The 17695-nt window shown below is 34.7% G+C and overlaps 1 protein-coding gene across 1 annotated transcript in view; it reads right to left on the bottom strand.

Annotated features, from left to right (window-relative positions):
- Positions 1-565: 565 nt before the first annotated feature.
- The window catches only part of LOC127877354 (sodium- and chloride-dependent GABA transporter 1-like), a 39350-nt gene continuing 22220 nt past the window's right edge, over positions 566-17695 (bottom strand). The window contains exons 7-14 of the mRNA XM_052423106.1: positions 17303-17406; positions 16858-16982; positions 15431-15543; positions 12821-12952; positions 12020-12122; positions 9436-9536; positions 3109-3276; positions 566-2174 (exon numbers count right to left, since the gene is read on the bottom strand). Coding sequence (XP_052279066.1) covers positions 2058-2174; positions 3109-3276; positions 9436-9536; positions 12020-12122; positions 12821-12952; positions 15431-15543; positions 16858-16982; positions 17303-17406 — 963 coding nt within the window. The 3' untranslated portion in view covers positions 566-2057. The remainder of the gene's footprint in view (positions 2175-3108; positions 3277-9435; positions 9537-12019; positions 12123-12820; positions 12953-15430; positions 15544-16857; positions 16983-17302; positions 17407-17695) is intronic.

Raw genomic sequence — 17695 nt, 5'->3', positions numbered from 1 at the left:
CAGCAACACGTCCTCATGTCGCCGGACTTAAACGTGGATCTCATCGACACCGATGAGACGGCGCTTCCGGCGCTCACCAAGATGAACATTAGACGCGCAGACATGTTTGTCCTCGTCTATGACTTCAACTCGTTCGAGTACATCCGCTGGATACGCGAAGCGATAGTGGATATGCGAACCGCCGATGTTCCGATTACCGTCGTCGGCAATAAGATAGACATCCTGGCCCGCAAAGTGCATTCGGTCATCGCCGAATGCTTTATCACCATAGAGTGGGGGCATCCGCGCGTGGAGTTTGCAGCAAAGTACGGTAACGACGCATTGACGGCCGTTTTCGAAGAGCTGCTTCTACATTCGGCTCTCGAAATCGAGTCCCTCCTAACGGGAGTTTCCGCGTTTTCGCAAACGACGTCGTCGAGGCAGATGGCTCTGAGTTCGTTTCCGAACGAAGTTCAAAGGAGCACGTCGCCGCATTTTAAGCCGCAGAAAAAGAAGCGAATGTCAGCGTTTCCTTTATGGGGTATTTTGAAAAAGATCTTAAAAAAGTGAAACGGGAAAATATGCATCAATTATGTAAGCATCCTTTAATTTCATGTAAAATTGACAAAGACATATGTGGTATATGTTTGTTTATTTATCATACATTAAAATTATTATCTACAACAATTGGTCAATTTATAACTGTATTGGAAACAACATAATGTTAAGGCTTACACTTGCTGTTGTTGTTGCTGTTGCTTCTGCACAGATAACTGTTGCTTCTTCTGATGTTTGTTTTCTCGCTTATTTGTGATTACAACTCGCAGAGTCGATAATTCAACGTTGATTTTTATTTAATAAAATGAGTAGATATTTGTCCATATCAAATTCATGCGATTTTTATATACAGTTCTGATATGACTGGTATTATCTATTCGCTTAAAAATATGTAAACATTATAAATAAATATTGTGTCAAATATATCAGTGTGTTTAATTTGTATCGTACATAATTCAACACGACTAAAGCATTCCAATTCATGAAAAAGACTCGTTTGTGTTAACAGCCAGTCAATGAAATTGTTCGAATTCGCCTCCTATGAAAGGTGACTGCTTATGTAAGGCGACCAATAATTATTATTGATAGAAGGTTTGCAAATAGTATCATCTAAATATAGATTAAGAGGACATATGGCAAATTTTCGCATATTTGTTTACTATATGTCCACTATTTTTATATTGACGCATAACTTTGTGAAAACTTGACCATAGAAGATGGAGATCAATTATGACAACGAAATACTTATGGGTATCATACATATCATGCTATTTCGATAGAAACACGAAATAAATAGTTACGTGCCTTAAATTATTAGTCAAAAAGTTACAATATTTACATGAATGAAGTAAGTCAGTCATCAAAACATAGCACGTGTACTGAAATATCTTCATGAAGAAGAAAATTGGATTGAATCGTTGATGCCATAATTGCGATGATATGATGTTATAGTACGCTTATCTTCAAAATATGTAATAATGACTATGTATACATAGTAAATCATGCAGTCATTAAAACAATGCGGGTTAGCATGATTTTACAAAACACAGATACAAACATGGAGGTAAAACATACGATCTCAAGACTAAGACAAACAAATATATCTTGAAATAATTACATGTATACAAGCTGTTTTTAGAACATGTCATGTTAAATTAAAATCATAATCTCTAAAAAATGAATCACAGATTTTCGCTGAATGTTCAAAATTTTACTCAAACTGCCACACAAAACGAAAATAAAATGTTCACAAGAAGCTTAATGTCGAAGAAGCTCAATCATTGCAGCAACTACAAAAAGAGTTAAGAATACATGTTTAAACGGGACTCTTGTAACTATATATACAACTATACAATAACCATGGCGTGTGCATATATCTATTTCGTATTGCCCATGAACACAGAACCAGTGACTGAACAGACCACACTGTCGTAAATCGCCCCAGAAGTGAATTCAATGGTGTATTGCTGTCCATTGCTGCCACTGGCGGTCCGTGGTAACTTGCGGCCCCTGGTCCCAACCTAAAGCTGCACCTCGGCGTCTCTCTGCACGTGCATGGATACTTCCGAGTACGGCGGCGGTGGATCAGGGCCTCCACCAGGCAGCTTAATATCCGGTCTAAAGATCGCCTTGCATCGCTGAAAAACAATAACAAAACGTTCACAAAAGCGTTTCGTTTGTTGTTTAAATCTTTCTTTTGTGCTCGATCGTTGAGAAAGCCAGATTCTCATTAAGGCACACATAAGAGATAGACAGAACCATGTCACTTTTCTCAATAATGTTTCTCTTAAAGAGGCCTATTCACGATTTGGTGAATTTTGACAAAATTTTTAAAAAATGTTTAAGATCGAATTGTTGGTTGTAGTTTTGATATTTTTGAGGAAACAGTACTACTGAACATTTACCATGCTCCAAAATATCCATTACATGCATCTTTTGTCGATTTTATATTTTCTACACTTGAACATTATAAGCGTTGCAAAATTTGGAGAGTTCCGTTGTTGTCGTTATATTTTGTGATACTACGAGGATTTCTTTTATGAAGTATAAAAATACATCTCTCAATATATGCCAACATTTGTGAAAATGCCCTTTAAATTCCATGATGAAGAAGGTCTGTTTTTTTATATCAACCTGCTGATTTGTAAGGCCTATGTGCGTGTTTACCTACTGTTGAATTAGAATATCGGTATATTATGCTTAATATTCAAATATGTTGTTTCACTTTTTTTCATAAAAAGTTCATATCTTGGTTCTATAAACTGAAAACAGGATGATCGAATATTCGAATAAAAATTTGCCGATATGTCAAGTATATTTCCTACTCATGAGCTTTTATTCGGCTTGTTTGTTTATAACCTTAATCTACACATTCCTTTTTCAAGTCTTAAAATAATGTTACGATAGTACGTGTAAGTCTAATGTTCGCGTAGGACGTGTATATTTGCAAACAATATACGTTTAATTTCAACATTTCCAGGGCGGTCGGTCAAATTTGCAGCAAGAGGAACCAAATACAGAGTGGATAGGAATCTTGATATTTTGTTATTTATGTTCCAATATATAACCTACTTCTCTGAGGGTCCCTGGGGTCTTCAAGAAGATGTAGATCATGTATATGGGTATGAGCCCCACAGACGACAGTGCCATCATGACACCAATAACGTGGGCCCAGGTTGGGAAGCGGTATTCCAAGTAGGTCACGGGCTCGAACTTCACCACGTAGAACAGAAAGACGCCCTGAACGGGAAACAGAAAGGGGAGCAATATGGGGGAGAAAACAACACAATCTCGTATACAACCATTTCACGAAGTAAACACCAAGGCAAATTCGTGAAAAATCTAAACATATAGTAATTACTGTCCTGATAATATAAAAAAACGAGTGTTATGTTTAAATTTCATCGAAATTCATTAACAAAATATTTAGGTTTTCTTGTGGATGTCTTATCTTATTAAAGATCACCTGAAGAATTCTGACTTAAAAATCATATTTTGTAAAGGAATACCATATAATAACATTGAAATAAAAAAAAATAAATAAAAATATATATTTAAAGGTAAAAAACGATGACTTTGATGATCGGCAGTTTCCGTAATGCGTTCGGAAATTTCCGCCGCTATTTTCCCGGATGACGTAGTCGAGCACCAATGCGCATGATCCAGAACGACCTCCATTGTTATTTACCGTTACGCAAATTTCCCGCACAACGTCAATGTATACAGGACTGTGTTGATCATTAACTTGCATTTTATAAATTTTCTATCTACGCTGAGTTGATTACGATTTGAATTGTAACGTGACATTGCGAATCGACGAGTAATATGATGGTGCAGTGTGCAGTGTTTGGATGCAATGCTCGTCCTGAAAAGGGGGAGAAAGGATTTTTCCGCTTCCCAAAAGACGAGAGTATCAGGCGAAAATGGATCCTAGCAGTGAATTCACGACGGATAATCGATGGAAAGGTGGTGGACTTTACGCCCAGCAAACATGCAAAGCTTTGCATTAAACATTTTGAGGACAAGTATTTTGTCAATCCCCCGAGTGTGATGGCGAGTGCGGGCTTAGGGCTGAGACTTTTGCTACTTCCTGATACAGTACCAACTCTTTTCCCTGACACGGACTATGTAGACCAACTGTTAGTGCAATATATTGTTTAATACAATTAGGCCAGCATTTTAATTTTATTTGTTTTACGGGAAATTTTTCAAAAAATGTGAGTCGGGGGGATAAATAAGAAAAAAATAAAAGCATGAAAAGTGAACAGTCTACCAAAAAAATAAAAATAAAACTGTCTAAACCGATAAATTTTTTTATTTTTGAAAATTTAAAATTCAGCCAATTTAACCTTATGTATACTTGCATTAACCTTTATGTGTTTTATATATATCTCATTACACTGTTGTAGAAGCTTTTTATAATAATAGTAAACATATTTTTATATATATTTATAGGTAAAAGCACCTTTCGCATGTATTATACTATATTGGTTCAATAGGAACTATTAAACACGCCAGGTGTGTACTGTATTATAGTGATCGTTGAACTTTTGTTAAGTGTATATCATGTGTATGTTTATAACAAATATAGCATGCATTTTTGACTTAAATAAAAAAGACTTGAAAACTTTTTACATTTTTTAATATCTTTAAATAACAACCAACTTTGTCACTTTCATCCATGGGTGGAATATGCACACTAAAAATACTCTTTAATATACAGCAGACTTGCTTTATAGCATGATAATTTGTATCAATCATGAGGAAAAAAAATGAGCCACGTAACAGGAAATTGGACCTTAGGGCGATTGCGACCATTTTGGTTCCAAAAGAGCAGTCTGATCAGGATCCAAAATGTTCAACATAATTGTCATTCAGTCAGTACTTCTAAAGATATTAAGCGAACACTTTGTGTAGTGAAAGTTCTAGTACATAAAATGTGAATATTTCATTTAAGAAACCGAGAGCTATTGACTTATAAAAACATGTGCTGCATTTAATTTTATATTCAGAGAGAGTTATAGTGTTTATATATGTAAAGTGAACACAACGGGCATGACTACAATATTTGGTGTGTAACATCGTTATGGAGTTCTCTTTCAAGTTTGTTCAAGTCATGCAGAAAATTTACCCTCCTTAGGGGTTACTGTTTTGCTTATAAATATAAATCATATGATCATTCTCTGAAACCGCAAGGCCCATTGGTTTGTTACGTTGCATGCCAACCATATAGTGGTTCTTTGCTAAGTTTCCTCAAAGCATGTCTCCGTAGTCAAAACTGTTTGCGATTCAGGGGTCAACTGATTTATATAGGTTAATGTATTTGATAATCCCTAACAACACAGAAACCGCAAGGGTCAGGGTTCAATATTTGGTGTGTAACATGTAGGTGTTTTCTTCTTCTTGGTGTGATCAAATCATACATTTGGAGTTAACAATAACCGTCCTTGTTTCACATGATTAATATTTACTTGTTTAATAAAGAGCTTAAACAATCTTATTCTCTCAAAACGCATGGGTTAGGTGATACTTATTTTGTATGTGACATTGTATGGTGGTTATCTCCGTAGTTTTTGTATCATGTCCATTGGCTTCACATTAGCCCCAACAAAATATTGAGGTAAAAGACACAATATACCTATAAACCTTGATTTATTTCATTGAACATTTTCTTAAGTGAAAGCCGTATAAAGAATTAAATAGTACATGTAGCAAGGATTTAAATTGTTCTAGTAGTAGAATTACTCTGTTGACTGTATATACTTTACTCGCAACATTTAATTATATATAGAAAACAACTTTTGAGCTATGTAATTGTATATGTTTTATATAGTATTTTATTTTAATAATTTCGTAAAAGACTCACAGTATTGTCAAAATAAAATGGTGTAAAAGTTTGCACATATTATTTTGTTCCTCTCTTATTCACGGTTTAAGTTCAACTGAAAAAAATTACTATGGAATGTGTTGTCTGTATTATTTTAAGGAGAAAAGGGCAATGACATTTTCTTGGATATATAATAAACAGAGAGAGCTATATACATGTGAAGATAATAATAACCCTTGGAACACATACATAGAGCCAATTGAGCACATTTATCAACCGAGCCTAAAGAATGATAAATGTTTATACTTGCCTTCCTTGCAGTACTAATCCTGCAGTATGAAAACATTATGTACAGTTGATAGAACATTATATTTCGGCTAAATAATAACTCATTTTTTAAAAATGCATGAAGATGTATTTCTGATTTACAAAAATGATCAAATAATTAAGAAATAAATTCCATTTACTTTTTCATGACATTTTGAAAGTCAAAACTTTGGTTTCGTCTGTAGAAATTTTTACACACCGAAAGTTATCGATGGTGACACCTCTTCATCATTTGCAAAAACTCTAATTATTTTTGATTTCGTATCACATAATATGGGCATGATATCAACAATGGTGTTCTGAAGATTAACTTTTCTAATTGAAATTGTTTCTGCTCCGTTTTAAATTATTTTGATTTTAAAATATGCTACATTTGTCTTGTTGTTGTTAATGTCCGCCATTTCGGAAATGCAATATGAAAATCATTTGTTTAATACTCACCGATTAGCTAATATCGTGTGGTATTGGCTGCAATAGCTAATGAAAATCGCTGACGCTATAAAAGTCGACTTGGCACAACGAAACAACCCGTATTATAAACACATTTTGAACAACACTTTCGGCAATCTTCGCATTTTTTTTCTAGTTTTGGATAAAGTACCAGGTCGGCGCGTGAAAAGTTAATAAAAAAAAATGAAAGTGACTTTTATTTTTATTTGTATTTGTCAAAAAATAGGGTCGGGCGCTCCCGTAAAACAAATAATAAAACAATGCTGGCCTTAAATGTTGCTATATACATAATTGAATTGGAAACAGGTTTCAGTGTAATAAACCAATTTTGGCAAGGAGCGATGTCGCTATATCATTGTAGCATTAAAGGTACTAAAGGTGTATTGCTTGATAAATTTCTTTTTAAAGAAACATGTTTTATTACTAGTATGACTCAAAAGTTGTATTTATTATATAAGTTTGTGTTGCAATTCTTGTATTACTAGACAATAAATGGATGTTAACTGTCATCTCATGACAGCATTATAATGAGTGCAAAAATTAAATAAGACCATTTCAGTTTATTATTTTTACATTTCATTTATAAAGTTCATTCAATTTGATGGTTTCTTGACCAAATAAGTTGGTCATTAAAGTGCACATACTGTTGCAAATCACCATGTCAACAAGGCATGGAAGTGGCACCAAGTTGTCAGAATTCTGTGTATTTCCACCTTACAGATGCCATTAATCAAGATGGTGTCATAAAATAATTGGTCCTGTTTGTTGCTGTGCAGTCATGTTATCAGTGATCTACTGTTATCAATTTCATCCGTCACAGACAGTAATAAAACAATCAGATTATCAGTCTGCAGTAATACTTATTTTTTTTAAGTTGTATTGCAACAATGTTTAGTAAAGCTCATGTACTAATTCCGTCCAGTTTTCTAAAACCTGCTGTTATTGTACAGGTTGTTCTCTTTTGTTTGTCTGTGGTAATTTATATTTGTAATGTTGTAATAAAATTGTATGTATCTTAAAGTGTTGTGTACTCCATTTCAATAATTTAGTAAGTAAACATTTGACATGATATTTGTCCTTTATCATATAAATTCACCTCGCTATGGAGAGTTTAGAACAATTCAATTTCTACATATTTATATGACGAAATTTTTTAATTATTATTAATTAATTATTAATAATTTTCATTAAGACAAATTATTTATATAAAAAAAAACAGAAATGAGTAGTTTCACGTTGAAGTGAATGGCGACAACAACGAGATCAATTAAGCATAGTATTTAAGTACAATTAAATCGTGTGCAGGGTCAACATCGGGTTTCAATAAAATGGCCCTTTTCCGGATAATAGCAAAAGAAATTATAGAAATAGATATTCTAGACAATTCTAGTTTAAATTACGCGACATTTACGTAAGATTAATTCATTTTAAATCAACATTATTTGTTTTGACTACATTGTTGAAGTGTTAATTTGAACGGTTGGTTTGGACTTGCAATCGAACATCAATCAATTTCAGATAATAATTGTATCTGTTCATTATGTGTCAATTATAATTGTCTGATTAAATCGTTATTAAATACTTAAAACAATCAAGATACCCCGTCATGTGTGTGTACTTAGAAAACCCCTCGATTTTTGTGTCGATCTTTAATATGACAACAGCTGATATCGAATCTTTTGTTATGAACTAAGCAAGTGGTGCCTTACTACGTCAATTCCGTTTTGAACAAAAATGTCGACTCGATCGCGAAGTGCGAAAAATCGGCATAGTTATCGGCTGTATACTCGCTGAATACGTTGGTTTTAATCGACTAATTGCATGGATATGCATTAAAACATTTAATCTCACATAAAACTGGTATATTTAAGGTTTTTAAAACCGGGGCAGGTGATCTTTAAGTAATAAGTATATCTCTTAAGAGCCATCTCTTAAGCATATGTGTCAAAGCTTAAATTCCTTTCCGGATTTTAATGGACTGTTATTGAAAAATAATATCTATACAGTACACACGTCTAATATACTTTCTAAAAAAAGCAATCTCATTTGTTCATAGGATGTCATAAATAAACAGGTATGTTTAGCAGTGGTTTCTGGAGGTCCAATAACGCACAGTCATTCCTCAAAGAGACAGTATTTCTACAAGTTTCTACAAGACCAAGCTGTTTTCTTTCTCTTTGATTTGTATCGGAAAACAACAAATATAAAAAGGCGCGCCGTGTGTAAGGAAAAAAATGTTATTTTTGGAGTGTACGCCCTTTAGGTCCTAGTGCTTGATCAAAATATAGCAATTATTTTAGCGAAACTGTGCGAATATAGATATAAATAATTTATTTAAAGCAGTTGATAATTTAGTTTTCTCTGCTTTTCGTTAACGCAACTTAAAACGATCGCGTTCTTTGCACACGGTTCTACGCGTGACTACATGTTGGTGTTGATACTAAACTGTCCCAACCTAGTTACGCGTAGAACCATGTTCACTAGGGGCATAATAAAAAGCTGGGATGGTGTCTTCATAATCAGAAATAACAATCAATAAACACGCTATAAAATCTTGTGTGATTTCGATCATTTCTTTCTTTACAACGCAGTAGGTAAAAACAGTATTAGCTTAAGTACACCGATGATATCTGTGAGGTCTTTCCCTACCTCATAAACAACAACAATATAGATCGCAATATTGGTGCAAAATAGGTACCATGTGCCTTCTTATTTCAACAACACATTGTACCTTTTGCACCAAGGGAGCGATATGAAGTACATAACAAACAGCCCTAAGAATGACTAACACTCACCATAGTTAGCCCCGGCGTTCCAATCACCCAAGCGAATTTCCAAAATCGACTCGGGTAAAACCCGAACATCGAATGGAGATTTTCATAGAACCGATTCACGCCTGAATAAGAAAGAAAGTCATATGGATCCGCAGACATGAATAAATCGTCCGCTGAAAGCCAAAATGGCTTATCGACATCCTTTGAATGTTTAATAAAATAGGACTTTGGCTACGAATTGACGATTAACTGTTAAGGATATATGGCATAAATGTTTCAGGTACGAAGTACAGTGGTAAATGGTGCATATGAACAATAACAATTCGGAACCATATTAGAAATCGGACGAGTTATTACTAAAACTAATATTCTCCACAAGTTTCATGATAAAAGGACAAACAAAAGTTTCACTATAGCTTTGTTATGGAAACCCTCCCGGCCCATTGAAGTCATGTTTTTCAGGAATGCGAAACTGTTTTCAAACTCTTCCGAAATATTCTAAGAACAAATCTTTTGATCATGTTTCATTATTATTGGGCAGCAAATTAACTTTAAAAGTTTAAAAAATGAATGTTCACTAGAAGTAGTATAATAACTGCCCGATCCCTGGTGGCAATGTTTTATAACGAAACGTAACCATTGGTCCGTTATATCATTATAAAAAAAATGTCTTGAACAAGTTAACTTAAGTTTGGACTAAAATGTTCTTTAAGAGTGTTGACATGGTTTAACTTAGGGCATAGTTCAAACTCGACCATGATATCACAAGAACAAAGGTTCATGATGATTATGTCAAACATTGTACTTCTAGAGAGTAAACATGTTTGACCATTACTGAACAAACTTCCCCGATCTTGCGGCTATAGTTTTTCAGTGTATTGGAACCATTTTCGAACTTGGCCAACATGTCATTAAAGAAAATGTTCTCAGCAGTTAGTTGACAAGGTATCAAACAAATCTTCTGAGGGATTTTTGCAAAATGATTCGGGAAAAAATGAGACTTTTAGAGTGTTATTAATGTTTTAATTTAGCCATATCAGGAAAACTGCCCCGCAATATGGCGTCAATGTTTTGTCACGGACCAGGACCATGTTCGATCTCAGCCGACATATCATAAGAATAAATGTTATGAGCAAGTTTAATGATAAGATAAAGAGAAGATTTTGGAACTCGGGCGAGATATCATTAGAACAAATCTTCTGAGGGATTTGCAAAATGATTCGGAAAAAAATGTGACTTTTAGGGTGTTATTAATGTTTCAATTTAGCCATGTCATGAGCAAGTTTAATGATAAGATAAAAAAACACATTATGACCTCTAGAGTATAAAGAAGGTATAAAGAAGGTTTCATCATAGCCATATAAGGAAAACTGCCTCGCCCCATTGCGTCAATGTTTTAAATGGACTGTAACCATTTCCCAATTCAGCTGAGGTATCATGAGAGCAAATTGTAAGAGCAAGTTTTATGATTGGGTAAAAAGTGTGACTTCTATAGTGTTTACACGCATTTTCTTCAATTTGACCTAGTAACCTAGTGAGCACGCATGACCCAGTTTCAAACTCGGTCCAGATATCATTTGGACACAATTGTATCATGAAAATTTTGCAATTAACTTGGCATCAATTGTGTCAATACAGTAAGATGTTGACGACTCAGGATTGACGACGTATTACCGACGACGTTCAAAATGCGATCACAAAAGCTCACCAGGCGCAGGTTGTGCTCAGAATTAATGTTTATTACGACATGTTTCCTTTAATTATTTCAAAGTGGTTGCTATCAAAACAAAGTACGCACTACACTTACAAACATAACAAAACATTCAGGTACTAAACAGCGTATCTATACACGTCGGACAGACTAAATAAATTGAATCAATTAAGGGTTACTTTGGTAACCACCTAACATATCTAAATATGCCTGATATTTATTCAGACTCTAGCAAAGTGCGTACGACGTTAAATAAAATAATGTTATAGAACAAAGGAAAATGTACTTTTCGTTAAAAAGGGCCGGCACTATAATATTTTAATTATGGTAAGTTAGATGCATGAAAGGATCCCCAGGTATGCGGTGTTGTGAAAAGCCCCTTCATTGTATGTCGAATGGTTCTCAAAGATGCACTCTGACAGAAAATATTGTAATTGGACATTTACAATGAAGACAATAATTGATTGAGCATATAAATATGATGTCATATACTGCAATTTGAATAGCGAAAGGCTACTGTTAACGACAAGAACACATTCCATCCCAACTAATATACTTTGAACACTTTGGGATCAGTGTCCATTTTAGGCAAATCAAATGTAACATCACCTAACAACTGTACGAAAGTTAAGTGTTTCATTTAATAATTTTATTTCGGAGTAGCCATTTATGTGATAATTCATAATAATGTAAGTAACAGGGGTCTTGCTGTGTTTCTATATTGTGCATGACAAAGACATATTAATGTAAGTAACAGGGGTCTTGCTGTGTTTCTATATTGTGCATGACAAAGACATATTAACAAATAAACGCATGTGTATTCACTAAAATGACGAGGAAAGAAGGGGAATGCCTTAAGTGTTCAAGTATATTTCAATGTCGTTTTCATCTCACCGTAAGACCATGAGACGGCGATGCACTCGAAGAAAATCAGCACTAGAAGACATAGGCCGCTGGCTGCGTAGAAATCAAACAACTGATACATGTACATTCCACCCTGCAAGAAACAAATCTTTTGTAAAGAAACAAAAAATCAATCTTTGTGACGAGAAATAAATAAACTCTTGGTTGCAAAAACAAATGGCACTCTTTGTGACAAGAAGCAACAAAAATGTCACGTTTTATGACAAGAAACAAATACCACTATTCAAGGCAAGAAATGAACATCACACTTGGCGGCAAGAAAAAAATATCACTCTCTGTGGCAAAAATCTGTAATATATCAATGGAAATAATATTGCCTGATGTGAGAATATCCCAATGTTAGACACACGCATTACTATTTGTGACCAATTTTTTCGAAAGGAAAAATATTGAATGTTTATGGCCCCATGCGAGGAAGATTTTTTCTAAACTCGTTCCGCCTTTTTCCCGATATATGGAAAGCCGAAAATCTCATTAAACCACAAAGTACGCTAATATTTTGATTAACTAAAATGGGATGGCGTTCGTGAGACCATGTTATTTCACCGCGTCTTTTTTACCAATGGCGTGACATTTTCTTCTTTAGTTACATGCATCTCAGCATTATCTTATCGACACACTCGTTTTTGTACTTGTCAGAATCTTTTAATATGGTATTTAAATTTCGGTTTTTATCACGAATTTCTGGCACTTATTTAAAATCCACCAATTGCCTGACGTCTTCTAAACTCGTTGCAACTGCGGTTTTACCACATTTTAGTGCAGTCTTACCTCGGTGACGCAGGAAAGTCCTATGAGATAGGAGCAAAAGCAAACGATACCGATGAATAGCTCTCGTCTGCGAGAAAACAACGCGGGGAACTCGTCGATCAACGCCGTGAAGAAGCCCTCCATTGTTACAAACTGAAGCAAAATGGACAATAACAAAATTAATTTTATCAAAAGTTAATGTATTCATAACATGTTTTTAAATTTATATATTGTAATTCCTGAAATATGGAGGTTCGCAAGTTCATATGCTGGTTCATACTTTAGAAAGTTTCATTCATGCACCAGTAGATCTTTTGAGATACGAGCGAAACAAGAAATCCGACAGACGGAAGTACGGACGAAAGAACGGTATCACATATAGATCATTGTTCGCCATTTGAAATCACCCTGTGTTTTTTATAATACATGGTATATATGTGTTTGTATTGACGATACGAAACCAAAAAAATACAAAGATTTTGCTAACAATAACACGAAGGGTTTGATTCCTCTTTTTAAAAACGAATGGTTTTATTCTCCCTTTTTTAGACTACTAGTGAACATTTTCTTCCATCAACATGAGAACGTTGATTCCCATTTGACAAACAGCACGTGTAAATTGCATTTGCTTGCAAAAACACACCGAACTCGATACCCATTTTAATGTCTCGAAATTGACGTCGCTTTGCTTGTAATAACACGACATACTTAAGACATATCTTAATAGACTAGTTAAGTACATAACATTTGTTTGCAACAACACGACGGATTGTATTAGACCACACATATAAATTGCATTTTTGTTCCATCAAAACGATGAATTTGATTCCTCTTAAAATATACTTATAGTGTTTGTCCAAAAACATAAACCATTTCAAATAACCAATACCTTAGTGGAAATACTACAGGTACAATGGTAGAAGAAGTATACCTAAGTGCATCAAAGGTACTCATGAACCATTCACGCATCTTCATGAAAATAGTGTGTCTGCTTGTAAAAGAGTTGTTCAAAAAGTGAAAAATATCGACTAATGGCGATTTTATAGTACGGCTACTTAATTCAGTGTTTCGTCATAGCCCCAAAGTGAAAACGCATACGCCTTGAGAAAAAACACTCAAACACGACCCCACAGTGACCTCATTCGTGACGTCTAAATACCCCCCCCCCCCCCGGAAATAGGTTTCAAAATTGTTAATCATTCGCATTGAAGTGACGCGCCTGTTTTTGGTATTTATTTAAAACTGTCACGAATAACCACAGATGTGAATGTTTTACACATATTTTATATTAAGGATATTCATCGGGAAGAAAAAAAACTCACATGTCAAATCTTACGCATTACACAAGCATAAGCATAATACTCATAATAATAATGCATGGGCCAAATAATAACAATAATAAAATAATAACAGTGTTACACAAAAAGTAAAACATATAACATAACGAAAAGAACGTTGGATGACATTAAAGAAGGTTGTATTAACACCCAGCGTCGCGGTACAGTAAACAATTTCGTTATTTAAACATGTCAACATTTAAAGAAGTAAACAGGTAAACATGTAAGATTTACGCTCATTATATAACTTGTTTTGGCATGTTTTATAAATAGCAAACATATTACTAGTATTTATTTAGGGACGGTGGTAATTAATTTCCACTAACGAACACTTGCTTTGGTTTTAGCGATGAAGCGTTGACCAATAGAATGACAGACTCAAACATGGGCTTGTTTATTACCTCATAAAACATAAGTATTATATAAGTGCAATTCTTATTATATAAACAATGGAATGAATATTGTTTTCCAGTATGGAGTTATTTTTTCTGTTAGCACTAAGATCCCTGCGTTGAATATAAATAACTGATGTGTTAATTTATAGCGATTGTAAACATACTTTAAGGAAGTTTTGTTAGCAAATATTGCATACGTAACTTATCATATAATGCATTATACTATGTAAATAGGTAAAATATCATCCTCAATGTTGGAAATGGATAAACCATTTTATATACGCGTTCGACAAACATTGTTGAAGTCAAGAGGCAGGTGGCCCATTCCTACAAGGTAGACCAAGGTAAGTGGCCTTACTGTGTTTGCGTCATTGAACAGAGAAACACAATGGAGTGTAAACTTGCGTCGGTGAAATAACTAAAATAACACAAGAGGTGGAATGTAATGCAGACTACACCACATGAACCTCTTAAACATTTAACAGTTAACGTCTCTAACAGATAAACGCATTCAACATTGAAGATTCATGCGACTGACCAAACGAGTTTCATAAAAAAAACATACAAATTATGTTTCTTAATGAACTCAGGTGGAGTGGTTATGTTGATAGTATTCAAATACATCATCATGCAAGTATCGAAGTATGATAGATGGTAGACTAAACGATTCATGTTGGGTTAAATCACTGGAATAAAAAGCATAAGATGTACAGAAAGATACACACAGGAAATAATTCCACGCAATCATTATGAATGACATGTTCAGCATGTAGAGTGGGGGGACCAACGCACAGACCTAGTCCAATCGGTGTTTTTTTCAATCACAAAATTGATGAACAATAAAATGAAGGTTGCATCCATCGGATTGTCCAAAAAACTGAAAGTTTGGCTGTACTCACCTGGCTGTCCAATCCCAGCATGAGGAGCATCAGGAAAAATAGCACGGACCAGAGCGGAGATATGGGGAGCTGCACCATGGCGCTGGGGTACGCCAGGAACGTCAGACCGGGGCCTGGTGGAAGAGATATTGCCGGTTACAAATGTACACATGATAAGATTTTTTATGTAATTGCCGGACTCACAAATTACACTTTTATGCATTTTAGAGGACTTAAATTTACCATAAATATTAAAAAATATTTCAACGGTAAAAGGAAACAAAAGTAACTTTATAAACCTGAATTGTTTTCAACTGAACATATACATATTAATACATACGTAAACAGAGATTGTAATGACATTGCGCATAAAACTCTTACCAAAAACGTTGCGCTTTAAAGATATTTTTATTAAAGTATTTGCTTTATTGATTTCGCGATTATAATAATTCCGATAATTTATATTCAGCACTCTTAAAATGTAACTGTAGGTGCCCAGTTGTAATCATTTACACGAATTAATAGTTGAGGGGATCGAACGAGCTTATACATCTTAAAACATAAAAAAATATTTCCTATTGATTTTTCTCAACCCATTCAATTATTTAAATGAAGCAATGCCAGCAAGATATCACTCGTGAATCTTGCTAATTTCAAAACACATGTGTGTAAAGGGAATATTAATTCATATTGGTTTTTAGCAATATTGCAGTGTCCATTTATTAAAACATACACACATGTCTTTATAGTTTTTGAAAGGCTTGCACGTTTGGTTTTCGTTTATAAATTTATCCACATACTAATTATTGCATCACAGTAAAGATTCAAAAATAAAATAAAATAAATATCACTATCTGCCTTTAATTTCGATCACCAATAAATATTTAGCAGCATTTTTATGTTTTTGTGAAATTGTTAACTCCTGTGTTTTTTATTTATATATTTTTCAAACAATCAATAATATTTTTAAATCATCTGTTCGTGATCTAATTAATCGTTGCAGCATTAGTTAGATATGCACGTAATGAAGACGTTGCAGTATTAGTTAGATATGCACGTAAGGAAGACGGTAGTTAGATATGCACGTAATGAAGACGGTAGTTAGATATGCACGTAATGAAGACGGTCAACAAGACTAAGAATCATAACGGACCTTTCAGGGACAAAATGTTGAGTTTCGTTTCGGCGGCCATACGCGTTCTGATCGTACGATTACCTACGATTTTCAACGACTGAGTTGACCTACGTTGTCTTTTAAAACAACTTGCCTCTTTACAAACGAAATACCATTTAAGGACAAAAATACTTACTAAATTCTTTTGGGTATTTTTGCGACTTAGTAAAAGAGGTACAAAACACAAGCGACTTAAGGCAACAAACTCACTAATACTGGTGAATTGGGACTAGGAATGGTTTGGTCAATACCGTCCATGAGAGATCCCCCTTACCAGATGCGGCGACCTCGCTGACCGGCAGCTGTTGCTCTCGCGCCATGAAACCAATAGCCGAGAAGATGACAAAGCCGGCGAAAAAGCTCGTTGAGCTGTTAAGTACCGAAATAAGAACAGCGTCCCTGAAACGGACCCAAAGGGCAGTCAGTAATTACAAAAAAATGTCTTATCGGGGCAGTTTCGGTCAAAAACAACACAATGTGAACGAATCACAGTCAGAAATGGAACTAAGTGTCTTACAGGGAATGGTTCACAATCAGAAATTGCACAATGCGTCTTAACGGACAGTTTCGAACTAAGGAATAGCATAATATGTCTTACACGAACAGTTTCAGAAAAAGTCTTAATAAAAAAACATATTTCAACTATCTTTAAAATATATAAACATGTCTTGAAACATTGTGCGTGTCAATGCTGGTGCTTCATTTACTCGTGTACCTACTTGCAGACATTATTGTTGTACTTGTTGTAGCTTCCAAGAGCGATAAGGCTTCCAAGGCCGAGACCGTAGGAGAAGAATATCTGAGTGACCGCGTCGATCCACACCTGAATATGTATATCGTCATCGTCATGTACATCATCATCATCATCATCATCATCATCATCATCATCATCATCATCATCATCATCATCATCATCATCATCATCATCATCATCATCATCATCATCATCATCATCATCATCATCATCATCGTCATCGTCATCGTCGTCGTTGTCGTCGTCGTCATCGTCGTCGTCATCATCGTCTGTATCAGCAGCAGCAGCAGTAGCAGCAGCAGAAGATAACAACTACCATAAGTACTACTATTCATCCATGTATCATGCTACCAGTGAA

Source organism: Dreissena polymorpha, chromosome 1 (assembly GCF_020536995.1).
Source record: "Dreissena polymorpha isolate Duluth1 chromosome 1, UMN_Dpol_1.0, whole genome shotgun sequence".
Taxonomy (NCBI): domain Eukaryota; kingdom Metazoa; phylum Mollusca; class Bivalvia; order Myida; family Dreissenidae; genus Dreissena; species Dreissena polymorpha.
The sequence above is the reverse complement of the archived record's forward strand: the minus strand, read 5'-3'. Positions and strand labels throughout refer to the sequence as shown.